This window comes from Nerophis lumbriciformis, linkage group LG14, assembly GCF_033978685.3.
Source record: "Nerophis lumbriciformis linkage group LG14, RoL_Nlum_v2.1, whole genome shotgun sequence".
In the NCBI taxonomy this organism is placed as follows: domain Eukaryota; kingdom Metazoa; phylum Chordata; class Actinopteri; order Syngnathiformes; family Syngnathidae; genus Nerophis; species Nerophis lumbriciformis.
Window position 1 is genome coordinate 3,968,824 of NC_084561.2, and position 21,621 is coordinate 3,990,444.

The following is a 21,621-nucleotide window of genomic DNA, read 5'->3' on the forward strand; positions in this document are numbered from 1 at the left end:
TTAACACAAATTGTAACATGAATTCTAACAAAATGTCACAAATTGTGACTTTAAATGTAACACAAAATGTAACACAAATTGTAACACAAATTGTAAGAAAATGCAACAAATTCTAATGCAGTATATAACACAAATTGTAACACAAATGATAGCAAAATGTAACACAAATTATTTAAAAAATGTAACATAAATTGTAACACGAAATACAACACGCATTGTAACACAAAATGTACCGAAGTGAAACAACATGTAGGACAAATTTGTAACACAAGATGTAACATGAATTCTAGCAAAATGTAACAAATTGTAACTATAACTGTAACACAAAATATAGCACAAATTGTAACAAAACGTAACTGATTTGTAACACAGTATATAATACGAATTGTAACACAAAATGTTACACAAATTGTAACTTTAAATGTAACACAAAATGTAACACAAATTGTAACACAAATTGTAAGAAAATGTAACAAATTCTAACGCAGTATATAAAACAAATTGTAACACAAATGATAGCAAAATGTAACACAAATTATTTTAAAAAATGTAACAAATTATAACAAAATGTAACATAAATTGTAACACGAAATACAACACGCATTGTAACACAAAATGTACCGAAGTGAAACTACATGTAGGACAAATTTGTAACACAAGATGTAACATGAATTCTAGCAAAATGTAACAAATTGTAACTATAACTGTAACAATTGTAACTATAACTGTAACACAAAATATAGCACAAATTGTTACAGAATGTTACACGAATTGTAACAATGTTACACGAATTGTAACAAAATGTTACACATTATAACAAAATGTTACCCATAAAATGTTACACATTATAACAAAATGAAACACGAAATACAACACGCATTGTAACACAAGATGTAACGAAGTGAAACAACATGCAGGACAAATTATAACACAAATTGTAACATGAATTCTAACAAAATGTCACAAATTGTAACTTTAAATGTAACACAAAATGTAACACAAATTGTAACACAAATGGTAACAAAACGTAACAAATTCTAACGAAGTATATAACACAAATTGTAACACAAATGATAACAAAATGTAACAAATTATTTTAAAAATGCAACAAATTATAACAAAATGTAACATAAATTGTAACACGAAATACAACACGCATTGTAACACAAAATGTACCGAAGTGAAACAACATGTAGGACAAATTTGTAACACAAGATGTAACATGAATTCTAGCAAATTGTAACTATAACTGTAACAAATTGCAACTATAACTGTAACACAAAATATAGCACAAATTGTAACAAAACGTAACTGATTTGTAACGCAGTACATAATACAAATTATAACACAAAATGTTACACGAATTGTAACAGAATGCTACACGAATTGTAACAGAATGCTACACGAATTGTAACAAAATGTTACACGAATTGTAACAAAATGTTACACATAACAAAATGTTACACATTATAACAAAATTTAACACGAAATACAACACGCATTGTAACATAAGATGTAACGAAGTGAAACAACATGCAGGACAAATTATAACACAAATTGTAACATGAATTCTAACAAAATGTCACAAATTGTAACTTTAAATGTAACACAAAATGTAACACAAATTGTAACAAAACGTAACAAATTCTAACGAAGTATATAACACAAATTGTAACAAAACGTAACAAATTCTAACGAAGTATATAACACAAATTGTAACACAAATGATAACAAAATGTAACAAATTATTTAAAAAATTTAACAAATTATAACAAAATTTAACATAAATTGTAACACGAAATACAACACGCATTGTAACACAAAATGTTACGAAGTGAAACATGCAGGACAAATTTTATAACTGTAACACAAAATATAGCACAAATTGTAACAAAACGTAACTGATTTGTAACGCAGTATATAATACGAATTGTAACACAAAATGTTACACAAATTGTAACAGAATGTTACACGAATTGTAACAAAATGTTACATGAATTGTAACAAAATGTTACACAACAAAATGTGACACATTATAACAAAATGTAACACAAAATACAACACGCATTGTAAAACGAAATACAACACGCATTGTAACACGAAATGTAACAAAATGTAAAACAAAACTGTAACAAAACATAACTGATTTGTAACACAGTATATAATAGGAATTGTAACACAAAATGTAACAAATTGTAACAAAATGTAACAAATTGTAACAGAATGTAACACATTATAACAACATGTAACACAAATTGTAACAGAATGTAACATAAATTGTAACACGAAATACAACACGCATTGTAACACAAAATGTAAAACAAAATGTAACACAAATTGTAACAACGTAACTGGTTTGTAACGCAGTATATAATACGATTTGTAACACAAAATGTTACATGAATTGTAACAAATTGTAACAAAATGTAACACAAATTGTAACACGAATTGTAACAAAATATAACACGAATTGTAACAAAATGTAACTTATTTGTAATGCAGTATATAATACGAATTGTAACACAAAATGTTACATGAATTGTAACAAATTGTAACAAAATGTAATCCGAATTGTAACAAAATGTAACACGAATTGTAACAAAATGTATCACGAATTGTAACAAAATGTAACATAAATTGTAACAGGAAGCACAACACGCATTATAATAAAATGTTACACATAACAAAATGTTACACATTATAACAAAATGTAACACAAAATACAACACGCATTGGAAAACGAAATACAACACGCATTGTAACACGAAATGTAACAAAATGTAAAACAAAACTAACAAAACATAACTGATTTGTAACACAGTATATAATAGGAATTGTAACACAAAATGTAACAACTTGTAACAAAATGTAACAAATTGTAACACATTGTAACAAAATGTAACACAAATTGTAACAGAATGTAACATACATTGTAACACGAAATACAACACGCATTGTAACACAAAATGCAAAACAAAATGTAACACAAATTGTAACAAAGCGTAATTGATTTGTAGCGCAGTATATAATACGAATTGTAACACAAAATGTTACATGAATTGTAACAAATTGTAACAAAATGTAGCACAAATTGTAACACGAATTGTAACACGAATTGTAAAAAATGCAACACGAATTGTAACAAAATGTAACTTATTTGTAATGCAGTATATAATACGAATTGTAACACAAAATGTTACATGAATTGTAACAAATTGTAACAAAATGTAACACAAATTGTAACAAAATGTAACACGAATTGTAACACGAATTGTAACAAAATGTAAGACTAATTGTAACAAAATGTAGCATAAATTGTAACACTAATTGTAACAAAATGTAACACGAATTGTAACAAAATGTAACACGAATTGTAACAAAATGTAACACAAATTGTAACAAAATGTAACTGATTTGTAAGGCAGTATATAATACGAGTTGTAACACAAAATGTTACATGAATTGTAACAAATTGTAACAAAATGTAACACAAATTGTAACAAAATGTAACACGAATTGTAACAAAATGTAAGACGAATTGTAACAAAATGTGGCATAAATTGTAACACGAATTGTAACAAAATGTAACACGAATTGTAACAAAATGTAACACGAATTGTAACAAAATGTAACTGATTTGTAAGGCAGTATATAATACGAATTGTAACACAAAATGTTACATGAATTGTAACAAATTGTAACAAAATGTAACACAAATTGTAACAAAATGTAAGACGAATTGTAACAAAATGTAGCATAAATTGTAACACTAATTGTAACAAAATGTAACACGAATTGTAACAAAATGTAACACGAATTGTAACAAAATGTAACACAAATTGTAACAAAATGTAACTGATTTGTAAGGCAGTATATAATACGAGTTGTAACACAAAATGTTACATGAATTGTAACAAATTGTAACAAAATGTAACACAAATTGTAACAAAATGTAACACGAATTGTAACACGAATTGTAACAAAATGTAAGACTAATTGTAACAAAATGTAGCATAAATTGTAACACTAATTGTAACAAAATGTAACACGAATTGTAACAAAATGTAACACGAATTGTAACAAAATGTAACACAAATTGTAACAAAATGTAACTGATTTGTAAGGCAGTATATAATACGAGTTGTAACACAAAATGTTACATGAATTGTAACAAATTGTAACAAAATGTAACACAAATTGTAACAAAATGTAACACGAATTGTAACAAAATGTAAGACGAATTGTAACAAAATGTGGCATAAATTGTAACACGAATTGTAACAAAATGTAACACGAATTGTAACAAAATGTAACACGAATTGTAACAAAATGTAACTGATTTGTAAGGCAGTATATAATACGAATTGTAACACAAAATGTTACATGAATTGTAACAAATTGTAACAAAATGTAACACAAATTGTAACAAAATGTAAGACGAATTGTAACAAAATGTAGCATAAATTGTAACACTAATTGTAACAAAATGTAACACGAATTGTAACAAAATGTAACACGAATTGTAACAAAATGTAACACAAATTGTAACAAAATGTAACTGATTTGTAAGGCAGTATATAATACGAGTTGTAACACAAAATGTTACATGAATTGTAACAAATTGTAACAAAATGTAACACAAATTGTAACAAAATGTAACACGAATTGTAACAAAATGTAAGACGAATTGTAACAAAATGTGGCATAAATTGTAACACGAATTGTAACAAAATGTAACACGAATTGTAACAAAATGTAACACGAATTGTAGCAAAATGTAACTGATTTGTAAGGCAGTATATAATACGAATTGTAACACAAAATGTTACATGAATTGTAACAAATTGTAACAAAATGTAACACAAATTGTAACACGAATTGTAACAAAATGTAACACGAATTGTAACAAAATGTAGCATAAATTGTAACTGATACAAAGCACAACACGCATTGTAACACGAAATGTAACAAAATGTAAAACAAAACTGTAACAAAACATAACTGATTTGTAACACAGTATATAATAGGAATTGTAACACAAAATGTAACAAATTGTAACAAAATGTAACACATTATAACAAAATGTAACACAAATTGTAACAGAATGTAACATAAATAACACGAAATACAACACGCATTGTAACACAAAATGTAAAACAAAATGTAACACAAATTGTAACAAAACGTAACTGATTTGTAACGCAGTATATAATACGATTTGTAACACAAACTGTTACATGAATTGTAACAAATTGTAACAAAATGTTACATGAATTGTAACAAAATGTAACACGAATTGTAACAAAATGTAACACGAATTGTAACAAAATGTAACTGATTTGTAACGCAGTATATAATACGAATTGTGACACAAAATGTTATATGAATTGTAAGAAAATGTAACACAAATTGTAACAAAATGTAACACGAATTGTAACAAAATGTAAGACGAATTGTAACAAAATGTAGCATAAATTGTAACACGAATTGTAACAAAATGTAACACGAATTGTAACAAAATGTAACACGAATTGTAACACGAATTGTAACAAAATGTAACACGAATTGTAACAAAATGTAACACGAATTGTAACAAAATGTAACTGATTTGTAAGGCAGTATATAATATGAATTGTAACACAAAATGTTACATGAATTGTAACAAATTGTAACAAAGTGTAACACAAATTGTAACAAAATATAACATGAATTGTAACAAAATGTAACATGAATTGTAACAAAATGTAACTGATTTGTAACGCAGTATATAATACGAATTGTAACACAAAATGTTACATGAATTGTAGCAAATTGTAACAAAATGTAACACAAATTGTAACAAAATGTAACACGAATTGCAACAAAATGTAAGACGAATTGTAACAAAATGTAGCATAAATTGTAACACGAATTGTAACAAAATGTAACACGAATTGTAACAAAATGTAACTGATTTGTAACGCAGTATATAATACGAATTGTAACACAAAATGTTACATGAATTGTAACAAATTGTAACAAAAAATAACACAAATTGTAACAAAATGTAACACGAATTGTAACAAAATGTAACACGAATTGTAACACGAATTGTAACAAAATGTAGCATAAATTGTAACAGGAAGCACAACACGCATTGTAACACAAAACGTAACAAAATGTAACACGAATTGTAACAAAATATAACATAAATTGTAACAGGAAGCACAACACACATTGTAACACAAAACGTAACGAAGTGAAACAACATGCGGGACAAATTGTAACACACAATGTAACACGATTTGTCAGGAAATGTAACATTAATTGTCACACTAAGGGGAAGTGTGTGTACTACAGTAGTCACATGAAATGGGGGGAAGTAACCCTTCAGCCAACTCTCCTCCCCTCTCACTCCTCCTCCTCCTCTTCCTCCTCCTCCTCCTCTTCCTCGCCGCGCGGGGCCACACTCCTCCTGACTGCGTTGCCGTCATGGCCGACTCTCCTCTCAACAACTCCTGGCCGTCCTTCTCCAGGCTGTGGATGAAGAGGTGGTCCTTCAAGAGAGGTACGGCGTCTTTTCCTCACCTCCCCCACTTGAACACTTCTCCCCCGCGCGCTAGTATTCGTGCTATAACGCCACGCCGTCTTCTCGTGTCACTCAGAGGCAAACAGGATGCAGGACTCTGTGGTGCTCGCAAACATCAAAGCTGCTCACACACACACACACACACACACACACACACATGCACACGCACACACGCACACACACACACACACACACGCACACACACACACACACAACAATATCCGTTATATCGCTTGCAGTAGAATTATCGTATGCAACTTTGTAAACTTGTTTCCTGACTTTATTAACATAAATCGTGAATCAAAACTATTCAATATTGATGTAAAATAATTTTTTAAGAATAATAGAAAATGTACATAAAATCAGTTAAGAAAATATCTAATTGAATATCTACTGACAATAAGTCAACACATCAATTATTGAAATCTCCTTGGTGGGAGTAATAATGACACCACTACTACTACTACTACTAATAATAATAATAATAATAATAATAATAATAATTAAAGCTGCAAGCAGCATTGGTCGGGCCCGCGTATTTGGCAGGTGCTAGTCCTAAGTGTCCCAATACTTTTGTTCAGTTTTCGTCATAAGTGTCCCAATACTTTTGTCTACTTTTAGTCCGAATTGTCCCAATACTTTTGTCTAGTGTACCTACCTTGTCTGCATTGTGTGGGCACGCTGGTGCTTCCTGCTTTTAAGCAGCCTTCTTGAAAAAAACAGCAGCATCAGCGCAGCGGCTCTTTGAAGGGTCATAAAATCAAAACCGGAGCCGGTATTAAAACTCTTTCGATAACTTTTAATCAAAAGGGTTCAATCTCTCTCCTGTGTTAGTTTGAAGCCGAAACGACAAACACGCTCAGAGGAGATAATGTTTGAAGAAAGGTGACCGGTTTTTACAAAAATGTTGTGTTGAAGGGGGAATAGCAAGCTTCTTGTAGATTTTTGCTGGGGGTTGTCAATTTATGAAATGTAGGTCTAAGTGAGACCTACGGAGAGGATTTTGTTTCATGTCTCTCCGACCTTCCCAGTGGGAGTTACAGGCAGTTTTGTCATTTTTTTTCTTCCGAGGAGCAGTTTTTTGTACGTTTTATTCAAAAATTGCTCTAGAGCGCAATTTTTAAATTTGAGGTTAGGTTTTTTTATTAGATCGCAATTTTTTCCAGTCCTGATGTGTGTGTTCAGTTCGGTGAGTTTTGAAGCATGTTAAGAGGGTCAAATTACAGCTCAAAAAGGCAAAAGTGACTGTTTTTAGTACTTTTTTGTCTTGTAGGGGGAATTGCCAACTTCCTGTTGATTTTAGCCCAATGATATACAGTTATGAAAACTAGGTCTAAGTCAGACCTACATAGAGGTTTTTTGTTTCATGTCTCTCCGACCTTCCCAGTGGGAGTTACAGGCAGTTTTGACATTTTTTTCTTCCGAGGAGCAGTTTTTTTCTCCGTTTTATTCAAAAATTGCTCTAGAGCGCAATTTTTAGATTTGGGGTAAGGTTTTTTTATTAGATCGCAATTTTTGCCAGTCCTGATGTGTGCGTTCAGTTCGGTGAGTTTTGAAGCGTGTTAAGGGGGTCAAATTACAGCTCAAAAAGCAAAAGTGACTGTTTTTAGTACTTTTTTGTCTTGAAGGGGGAATTGCCAACTTCCTGTTGATTTTAGCCCGAGGATATACAATTATGAAAACTAGGTGTAAGTCAGACCTACATAGAGGTTTTTGTTTCATGTCTCTCCGATCTTCCCAGTGGGAGTTACAGGCAGTTTTGTCATTTTCTTCTTCCGAGGAGCAGTTTTTTACTCCGTTTTATTCAAAAATTGCTCTAGAGCGCAATTTTTAAATTTGGGGTTAGGTTTTTTTATTAGATCACAATGTTTGCCAGTCCTGATGTGTGCGTTCAGTTTGGTGAGTTTTGAAGCATGTTAAGGGGGTCAAATTACAGCTCAAAAAGGCAAAAGTGACTGTTTTTAGTACTTTTTTGTCTTGAAGGGGGAATTGCCAACTTCCTGTGGATTTTTGCCCAATGATATACAATTATGAAAACTAGGTCTAAGTCAGACCTACATAGAAGTTTTTGTTTCATGTCTCTCCGATCTTCCCAGTGGGAGTTACAGGCAGTTTTGTCATTTTTTTCTTCCGAGGGGCAGTTTTTTCTCGGTTTTATTCAAAAATGGCTCTAGAGCGCAATTTTTAAATTTGGGGTTAGGTTTTTTTATTAGATCACAATTTTTGGCCAGTCCTGATGTGTGCGTTCAGTTTGGTGAGTTTTGAAGCGTGTTAAGGGGGTCAAATTACAGCTCAAAAAGGCAAAAGTGACTGTTTTTAGTACTTTTTTGTCTTGAAGGGGGAATTGCCAACTTCCTGTTGATTTTTGCCCAAGGATATACAATTATGAAAACTAGGTGTAAGTCAGACCTACATAGAGGTTTTTGTTTCATGTCTCTCCGATCTTCCTAGTGGGAGATATAGGCAGTCTATTTTTTTTTTTCCTAGGGGGCGCTAAAGCGCAATTTTGAGTTTTTTTTTATTTTTAAAAAAAGGTAATTTTCGCAGGTCCTGATGTGTGGGTCAAATATGGTGAGTTTTGAAGCATGTTAAGTGGGTCAAATTACAGTTTAATGTGGCAGCGGAAGAATAAAGAATAATAATAAAACCTTACAAATTCAATAGGTCCTTATGTCCCATTGCATAAGGACTCCCTTTGGGAGTCCTTATGCAATGGGCCATGCGGGCCCTAATAATCATCATCATCATCATGATGATGTCATGCTGGAATCATATGATAAACATCAAATTCCTCTTGTGATTGACATGTGATTGCTATTGTTTCCCTTTTACTCTTCTTAGTCCACTCTTCTTGAATTAAAAAAGAATACCAAACAATAATAATAATAATTATTAACTGTAATTTATTATGTGTTCCATATTCTTATTATTATTATTAATATTATTATTATTATTATTATTATTATTATTATTGTCATTAACTGTAGTAGTAGTGTTTAAATAATAGTATTATTATTGGTAGTAGTATTTTTTCTAATCATAAAAATAAAAGTATTATTATATTACAGTCATGAATAATAATTATTAATACTAATAACATATTATTATTATTATTATTATTATTATTATTATTATTATTATTGTCATTAACTGTAGTAGTAGTGTTTAAATAATAGTATTATTATTGGTAGTAGTATTTTTTCTAATCATAAAAATAAAAGTATTATTATATTACAGTCATGAATAATAATTATTAATACTAATAAAATATTATTATTATTATTATTATTATTATTGTCATTAACTGTAGTAGTAGTGTTTAAATAATAGTATTATTATTGGTAGTAGTATTTTTTCTAATCATAAAAATAAAAGTATCATTATATTACAGTCATGAATAATAATTATTAATACTAATAAAATATTATTATTATTATTATTATTATTATTATTATTGTCATTAACTGTAGTAGTAGTGTTTAAATAATAGTATTATTATTGGTAGTAGTATTTTTTCTAATCATAAAAATAAAAGTATTATTATATTACAGTCATGAATAATAATTATTAATACTAATAAAATATTATTATTATTATTATTATTATTATTATTGTCATTAACTGTAGTAGTAGTGTTTAAATAATAGTATTATTATTGGTAGTAGTATTTTTTCTAATCATAAAAATAAAAGTATTATTATATTACAGTCATGAATAATAATTATTAATACTAATAAAATATTATTATTATTATTATTATTATTGTCATTAACTGTAGTAGTAGTGTTTAAATAATAGTATTATTATTGGTAGTAGTATTTTTTCTAATCATAAAAATAAAAGTATTATTATATTACAGTCATGAATAATAATTATTAATACTAATAACATATTATTATTATTATTATTATTATTATTGTCATTAACTGTAGTAGTAGTGTTTAAATAATAGTATTATTATTGGTAGTAGTATTTTTTCTAATCATAAAAATAAAAGTATTATTATATTACAGTCATGAATAATAATTATTAATACTAATAAAATATTATTATTATTATTATTATTGTCATTAACTGTAGTAGTAGTGTTTAAATAATATTATTATTATTGGTAGTAGTATTTTTTCTAATCATAAAAATAAAAGTATTATTATATTACAGTCATGAATAATAATTATTAATACTAATAAAATATTATTATTATTATTATTGTCATTAACTGTAGTAGTAGTGTTTAAATAATAGTATTATTATTGGTAGTAGTATTTTTTCTAATCATAAAAATAAAAGTATTATTATATTACAGTCATGAATAATAATTATTACTACTAATAAAATATTATTATTATTATTATTATTATTGTCATTAACTGTAGTAGTAGTGTTTAAATAATAGTATTATTATTATTGGTAGTAGTATTTTTTCTAATCATAAAAATAAAAGTATTATTATATTACAGTCATGAATAATAATTATTACTACTAATAAAATATTATTATTATTATTATTATTATTGTCATTAACTGTAGTAGTAGTAGTGTTTAAATAATAGTATTATTATTGGTAGTAGTATTTTTTCTAATCATAAAAATAAAAGTATTATTATATTACAGTCATGAATAATAATTATTAATACTAATAAAATATTATTATTATTATTATTATTATTATTATTATTATTGTCATTAACTGTAGTAGTAGTGTTTAAATAATAGTATTATTATTGGTAGTAGTATTTTTTCTAATCATAAAAATAAAAGTATTATTATATTACAGTCATGAATAATAATTATTAATACTAATAAAATATTATTATTATTATTATTATTATTGTCATTAACTGTAGTAGTAGTGTTTAAATAATAGTATTATTATTGGTAGTAGTATTTTTTCTAATCATAAAAATAAAAGTATTATTATATTACAGTCATGAATAATAATTATTAATACTAATAAAATATTATTATTATTATTATTATTATTATTATTATTATCATTAACTGTAGTAGCAGTGTTTAAATAATAGTATTATTATTGGTAGTAGTATTTTTTCTAATCATAAAAATAAAAGTATTATTATATTACAGTCATGAATAATAATTATTAATACTAATAAAATATTATTATTATTATTATTATTGTCATTAACTGTAGTAGTACTGTTTAAATAATAGTATTATTATTGGTAGTAGTATTTTTTCTAATCATAAAAATAAAAGTATTATTATATTACAGTCATGAATAATAATTATTAACACTAATAAAATATTATTATTATTATTATTATTATTGTCATTAACTGTAGTAGTAGTGTTTAAATAATAGTATTATTATTGGTAGTAGTATTTTTTCTAATCATAAAAATAAAAGTATTATTATATTACAGTCATGAATAATAATTATTAATACTAATAAAATATTATTATTATTATTATTATTATTATTGTCATTAACTGTAGTAGTAGTGTTTAAATAATAGTGTTATTATTGGTAGTAGTATTTTTTCTAATCATAAAAATAAAAGTATTATTATATTACAGTCATGAATAATAATTATTAATACTAATAAAATATTATTATTATTATTATTATTATTATTATTGTCATTAACTGTAGTAGTAGTGTTTAAATAATAGTATTATTATTGGTAGTAGTATTTTTTCTAATCATAAAAATAAAAGTATTATTATATTACAGTCATGAATAATAATTATTAATATTAATAAAATATTATTATTATTATTATTATTGTCATTAACTGTAGTAGTAGTGTTTAAATAATGGTATTATTATTGGTAGTAGTATTTTTTCTAATCATAAAAATAAAAGTATTATTATATTACAGTCATGAATAATAATTATTAATACTAATAACATATTATTATTATTATTATTATTATTATTGTCATTAACTGTAGTAGTAGTGTTTGAATAATAGTATTATTATTGGTAGTAGTATTTTTTCTAATCATAAAAATAAAAGTATTATTATATTACAGTCATGAATAATAATTATTAATACTAATAAAATATTATTATTATTATTATTATTATTGTCATTAACTGTAGTAGTAGTGTTTAAATAATAGTATTATTATTGGTAGTAGTATTTTTTCTAATCATAAAAATAAAAGTATTATTATATTACAGTCATGAATAATAATTATTAATACTAATAAAATATTATTATTATTATTATTATTATTATTATTATTATTATTATTATCATTAACTGTAGTAGCAGTGTTTAAATACTAGTATTATTATTGGTAGTAGTATTTTTTCTAATCATAAAAATAAAAGTATTATTATATTACAGTCATGAATAATAATTATTAATATTAATAAAATATTATTATTATTATTATTATTATCATTAACTGTAGTAGCAGTGTTTAAATAATAGTATTATTAATGGTAGTAGTATTTTTTCTAATCATAAAAATAAAAGTATTATTATATTACAGTCATGAATAATAATTATTAATACTAATAAAATATTATTATTATTATTATTATTATTATTGTCATTAACTGTAGTAGTAGTGTTTAAATAATAGTATTATTATTGGTAGTAGCATTTTTTCTAATCATAAAAATAAAAGTATTATTATATTACAGTCATGAATAATAATTATTAATACTAATAAAATATTATTATTATTATTATTATTATTATTGTCATTAACTGTAGTAGCAGTGTTTATATAATAGTATTATTATTGGTAGTAGTATTTTTTCTAATCATAAAAATAAAAGTATTATTATATTACAGTCATGAATAATAATTATTACTACTAATAAAATATTATTATTTATCATTGCTATAAGTACAAAAGCCAAAAGCAGTGAAGTTGTGTAAATGGTAAATAAAAAGAGAATACAACAAATCCTTTCCAACTTATATTCAATTGAATAGACTGCAAAGACAAGATATTTCATGTTCACACTGACAAACTTTGTTATTTTTTGTGTAAATAATCATTAACTTGCAAAAAAGTTGTGAGAGGGGCATGTTCACCACTGTGTTACATGGCCTTTCCTTTTAACAACACTCAGTAACAGTTTGGGAACTGAGGAGAAACATTTTTGAAGTGGAATTCACACTGTAACACGTGGCTTTGCATTGTCTTGCTGAAATAAGCAGGGGCGTCCATGGTAACGTTGCTTGGATGGCAACATATGTTGCTCCAAAACCTGTATGTACCTTTTCAGCATTAATGGTGCCTTCACAGATGTGTAAGTTACCCATGTCTTGGGCGCTAATACACCCCCATACCATCACACTTTGACCCTAGAACAATCCGGATGGTTCTCTTCCTCTTTGGTCCGGAGGACACGACGTCCACAGTTTCCAAAAACAAATTTGAAATGTGGACTCGTCAGACCACAGAACATTTTTACACTTTGCATTAGTCCATTTTAGAAAAGCTCGGGCCCGGGTGTTGTTGATAAATGGCTTTGACTTTGCATAGTAGGGTTTTAACTTGCACTTACAGATGCAGTGACCGACTGTAGTTACTGACAGTGGGTTTTCTGAAGTGTTCCTGAGCCCATGTGGTGATATCCTTTACACACTGATGTCACTTGTTGATGCAGCACCGCCTGAGGGATTCAAAGTGCGTAATATCATGGCTCACGTGCAGTGATTTCTCCAGATTCTCTGAACCTTTTGATGATATTACGGAGCGTAGATGTTGAAATCCCTAAATTCCTTGCAATAGCTGGTTGATAAATGTTGTTCTTAAACAATTTGCTCAGGCATTTGTCGACAAAGTGGGTGACCCTCGCCCCCGTCCTTGTTTGTGAACGACTGAGCATTTCATGGAAATACCCAATCATGGCACCCACCTGTTCCCAATTAGCCTGTTCACCTGTGGGATGTTCCGAATAAGTGTTTTTGATGAGCATTCCTCAACTTTCTCACTCTTTTTTGCCATTTGTGCCAGCTTTTTTGAAACATGTTGTCTTTGCAGTCTATTCAATTGAATATAAGTTGAAAAGGATTTGTTGTATTCTCTTTTTATTTACCATTTACACAACGTGACAACTTCACTGCTTTATACTGGACTATAACACACACACACACACACACACACACACACACACACACACACACACACACACACGCTTTGATGTATTATCTGTAAGGTGAGGCCGACCATATAAGGGCGTACGTGTGAGCATCCAGCAGCTGCAAGCGTCCATGTTTGTAGATTGTAACTAACACATGATTATATTAATACAGTACAATAATATTCATGTTGTCATGTTCACACCACATGATTATATTAATACAGTACAATAATATTCATGTTGTCACGTTCACACCGCATGATTATATTAATACAGTACAATAATATTCATGTTGTCACGTTCACACCGCATGATTATATTAATACAGTACAATAATATTCATGTTGTCACGTTCACACCACATGATCATATTAATACAGTACAATAATATTCATGTTGTCATGTTCACACCACATGATTATAATAATACAGTACAATAATATTCATGTTGTCATGTTCACACCACATGATTATATTAATACAGTACAATAATATTCATGTTGTCATGTTCACACCACATGATTATATTAATACAGTACAATAATATTCATGTTGTCATGTTCACACCACATGATTATATTAATACAGTACAATAATATTCATGTTGTCACGTTCACACCACATGATTATATTAATACAGTACAATAATATTCATGTTGTCACGTTCACACCACATGATTATATTAATACAGTACAATAATATTCATGTTGTCACGTTCACACCACATGATTATATTAATACAGTACAATAATATTCATGTTGTCACGTTCACACCACATGATTATATTAATACAGTACAATAATATTCATGTTGTCACGTTCACACCACATGATTATATTAATACAGTACAATAATATTCATGTTGTCACGTTCACACCGCATGATTATATTAATACAGTACAATAATATTCATGTTGCCATGTTCACACCGCATGATTATATTAATACAGTACAATAATATTCATGTTGTCATGTTCACACCGCATGATTATATTAATACAGTACAATAATATTCATGTTGTCATGTTCACACCGCATGATTATATTAATACAGTACAATAATATTCATGTTGCCATGTTCACACCACATGATTATATTAATACAGTACAATAATATTCATGTTGTCACGTCCACACCACATGATTATGTTAATACAGTACAATAATATTCATGTTGTCATGTTCACACCACATGATTATATCAATACAGTACAATAATATTCATGTTGTCATGTTCACACCACATGATTATGTTAATACAGTACAATAATATTCATGTTGTCACGTTCACACCACGTGATTATATTAATACAGTACAATAATATTCATGTTGTCATGTTCACGCCACATGATTATATTAATACAGTACAATAATATTCATGTTGTCATGTTCACACCGCATGATTATATTAATACAGTACAATAATATTCATGTTGTCATGTTCACACCACATGATTATATTAATACAGTACAATAATATTCATGTTGTCATGTTCACACCACATGATTATATTAATACAGTACAATAATATTCATGTTGTCATGATCACACCACATGATTATATTAATACAGTACAATAATATTCATGTTGTCATGTTCACACCACATGATTAGATTAATACAGTACAATAATATTCATGTTGTCATGTTCACACCACATGATTAGATTAATACAGTACAATAATATTCATGTTGTCATGTTCACACCACATGATTATATTAATACAGTACAATAATATTCATGTTGTCATGTTCACACCACATGATTATGTTAATACAGTACAATAATATTCATGTTGTCATGTTCACACCACATGATTATATTAATGCAGTACAATAATATTCATGTTGTCATGTTCACACCACATGATTATATTAATACAGTACAATAATATTCATGTTGTCATGTTCACACCACATGATTATATTAATACAGTACAATAATATTCACGTTGTCATGTTCACACCACATGATTATATTAATACAGTACAATAATATTCATGTTGTCATGTTCACACCACATGATTATATTAATACAGTACAATAATATTCATGTTGTCACGTTCACACCACATGATTATATTAATACAGTACAATAATATTCATGTTGTCATGTTCACACCACATGATTATATTAATACAGTACAATAATATTCATGTTGTCATGTTCACTCCACATGATTATATTAATACAGTACAATAATATTCATGTTGTCATGTTCCCACCACATGATTATATCAATACAGTACAATAATATTCATGTTGTCATGTTCACACCACATGATTATATTAATACAGTACAATAATATTCATGTTGTCATGTTCACTCCACATGATTATATTAATACAGTACAATAATATTCATGTTGTCATGTTCCCACCACATGATTATATCAATACAGTACAATAATATTCATGTTGTCATGTTCACACCACATGATTATGTTAATACAGTACAATAATATTCATGTTGTCATGTTCACTCCACATGATTATATTAATACAGTACAATAATATTCATGTTGTCATGTTCCCACCACATGATTATATCAATACAGTACAATAATATTCATGTTGTCATGTTCACACCACATGATTATATCAATACAGTACAATAATATTCATGTTGTCATGTTCACACCACATGATTATATTAATACAGTACAATAATATTCATGTTGTCATGTTCACGCCACATGATTATATTAATACAGTACAATAATATTCATGTTGTCATGTTCACACCACATGATTATATTAACACAGTACAATAATATTCATGTTGTCATGTTCACACCACATGATTATATTAATACAGTACAATAATATTCATGTTGTCATGTTCACACCACATGATTATATTAATACAGTACAATAATATTCATGTTGTCACGTTCACACCACATGATTATATCAATACAGTACAATAATATTCATGTTGTCATGTTCACACCACATGATTATATCAATACAGTACAATAATATTCATGTTGCCATGTTCACACCACATGATTATATCAATACAGTACAATAATATTCATGTTGTCATGTTCACACCACATGATTATATTAATACAGTACAATAATATTCATGTTGTCATGTTCACACCACATGATTATATTAATACAGTACAATAATATTCATGTTGTCACGTTCACACCACATGATTATATTAATACAGTACAATAATATTCATGTTGTCATGTTCACACCACATGATTATATTAATACAGTACAATAATATTCATGTTGTCATGTTCACACCACATGATTATATTAATACAGTACAATAATATTCATGTTGTCACGTTCACGCCACATGATTATATTAATACAGTACAATAATATTCATGTTGTCACGTTCACGCCACATGATTATATTAATACAGTACAATAATATTCATGTTGTCACGTTCACGCCACATGATTATATTAATACAGTACAATAATATTCATGTTGTCATGTTCACGCCACATGATTATATTAATACAGTACAATAATATTCATGTTGTCATGTTCACGCCACATGATTATATTAATACAGTACAATAATATTCATGTTGTCATGTTCACACCACATGATTATATTAATACAGTACAATAATATTCATGTTGTCACGTTCACACCACATGATTATATTAATACAGTACAATAATATTCATGTTGTCACGTTAACACCACATGATTATATTAATACAGTACAATAATATTCATGTTGTCACGTTCACACCACATGATTATATTAATACAGTACAATAATATTCATGTTGTCACGTTCACACCACATGATTATATTAATACAGTACAATAATATTCATGTTGTCATGTTCACACCACATGATTATATTAATACAGTACAATAATATTCATGTTGTCATGTTCACACCACATGATTATATTAATACAGTACAATAATATTCATGTTGTCATGTTCACACCACATGATTATATTAATACAGTACAATAATATTCATGTTGTCATGTTCAGACCACATGATTATATTAATACAGTACAATAATATTCATGTTGTCATGTTCACACCACATGATTATATTAATACAGTACAATAATATTCATGTTGTCACGTTCACACCACATGATTATATTAGTACAGTACAATAATATTCATGTTGTCATGTTCACACCACATGATTATATTAATACAGTACAATAATATTCATGTTGTCATGTTCACACCACATGATTATATTAATACAGTACAATAATATTCATGTTGTCACGTCCACACCACATGATTATATTAATACAGTACAATAATATTCATGTTGTCACGTTCACACCACATGATTATATTAATACAGTACAATAATATTCATGTTGTCACGTTCTTCACACCACATGATTATATTAATACAGTACAATAATATTCATGTTGTCATGTTCACACCACATGATTATATTAATACAGTACAATAATATTCATGTTGTCATGTTCACACCACATGATTATATTAATACAGTACAATAATATTCATGTTGTCATGTTCACACCACATGATTATATTAATACAGTACAATAATATTCATGTTGTCATGTTCACACCACATGATTATATTAATACAGTACAATAATATTCATGCTGGCATGTTCACACCACATGATTATATTAATACAGTACAATAATATTCATGTTGTCACGATCACACCACATGATTATATTAATACAGTACAATAATATTCATGTTGTCACGTTCACACCACATGATTATATTAATACAGTACAATAATATTCATGTTGTCACGTTCTTCACACCACATGATTATATTAATACAGTACAATAATATTCATGTTGTCATGTTCACACCACATGATTATATTAATACAGTACAATAATATTCATGTTGTCATGTTCACACCACATGATTATATTAATACAGTACAATAATATTCATGCTGGCATGTTCACACCACATGATTATATTAATACAGTACAATAATATTCATGCTGGCATGTTCACACCACATGATTATATTAATACAGTACAATAATATTCATGTTGTCACGATCACACCACGTGATTATATTAATACAGTACAATAATATTCATGTTGTCACGTTCACACCACGTGATTATATTAATACAGTACAATAATATTCATGTTGTCACGTTCACACCACGTGATTATATTAATACAGTACAATAATATTCATGTTGTCACGTTCACACCACATGATTATATTAATACAGTACAATAATATTCATGTTGTCACGTTCACACCACATGATTATATTAATACAGTACAATAATATTCATGTTGTCATGTTCACACCACATGATTATATTAATACAGTACAATAATATTCATGTTGTCATGTTCACGCCACATGATTATATTAATACAGTACAATAATATTCATGTTGTCACGTTCACACCACATGATTATATTAATACAGTACAATAATATTCATGTTGTCATGTTCACACCACATGATTATATTAATACAGTACAATAATATTCATGTTGTCATGTTCACACCACATGATTATGTTAATACAGTACAATAATATTCATGTTGTCATGTTCACACCACATGATTATATTAATACAGTACAATAATATTCATGTTGTCACGTTCACACCACATAATTATATTAGTACAGTACAATAATATTCATGTTGCCATGTTCACACCACATGATTATATTAATACAGTACAATAATATTCATGTTGTCATGTTCACGCCACATGATTATATTAATACAGTACAATAATATTCATGTTGTCATGTTCACACCACATGATTATATTAATACAGTACAATAATATTCATGTTGTCATGTTCACACCACATGATTATATTAATACAGTACAATAATATTCATGTTGTCATGTTCACACCGCATGATTATATTAATACAGTACAATAATATTCATGTTGTCACGTTCACACCACATTATTGTATTAATACAGTACAATAATATTCATGTTGTCATGTTCACACCACATGATTGTATTAATACAGTACAATAATATCCATGTTGTCATGTTCACACCACATGATTATATTAATACAGTACAATAATATTCATGTTGTCACGTTCACACCACATGATTATATTAATACAATACAATAATATTCATGTTGTCATGTTCACACCACATGATTATATTAATACAGTACAATAATATTCATGTTGTCATGTTCACACCACATGATTATATCAATACAGTACAATAATATTCTAGTTGTCACGTTCACACCACATGATTATATTAATACAGTACAATAATATTCATGTTGTCATGTTCACACCACATGATTATGTTAATACAGTACAATAATATTCATGTTGTCACGTTCACACCACATGATTATATTAATACAGTACAATAATATTCATGTTGTCATGTTCACACCACATGATTATATTAATACAGTACAATAATATTCATGTTGTCACGTTCACACCACATGATTATATTAATACAGTACAATAATATTCATGTTGTCATGTTCACACCACATGATTATATTAATACAGTACAATAATATTCATGTTGTCATGTTCACACCACATGATTATATTAATACAGTACAATAATATTCATGTTGTCATGTTCACACCGCATGATTATATTAATACAGTACAATAATATTCATGTTGTCATGATGACTCCTTTCCTTTGTACAAAACAGGGACTTGCATTCAAGGACCTCTAGCCATTTTGTACTGAGCAGCCAGGACCGCGTGAGGCTACATGTCTCGTATGAGCGCGTGTTCCTTGAACACCTTTTTAAGGAGGAAATAAAAGGCCAGTGGAGACGTTTGGAGCCGTGCAGGCTTATGAAAGAAAAGTGACGTAATAATCTGTCATAACGCCAGCCTTCCCCTTCTCTGATGTTTAGCCCAAGTCGCCATGGTAACCATGACACACTAAGTCGCCTTTAAATCCTGAAAGGTTTCACTTTTTTGGCAGGAAACTAAATCTACTGAG

The 21,621-nt window shown here is 27.9% G+C and overlaps 1 protein-coding gene across 7 annotated transcripts in view; it reads left to right on the forward strand.

The window, feature by feature from the left end:
• arhgef18b (rho/rac guanine nucleotide exchange factor (GEF) 18b) overlaps positions 1 to 21,621 on the forward strand; it is a 224,702-nt gene that overhangs the window by 676 nt on the left and 202,405 nt on the right. For 6 of the 7 annotated variants that reach the window (XM_061976189.1, XM_061976191.1, XM_061976190.1 and 3 more), the window contains exon 1: positions 6,335 to 6,547. In XM_061976189.1, the coding sequence (XP_061832173.1) occupies positions 6,352 to 6,547 (196 nt within the window). In that variant the 5' untranslated portion in view covers positions 6,335 to 6,351. Of the gene's footprint in view, positions 1 to 6,334; positions 6,548 to 21,621 lie in introns of those variants that run through there. The other variant, XM_061976196.1, reaches the window with a different exon arrangement.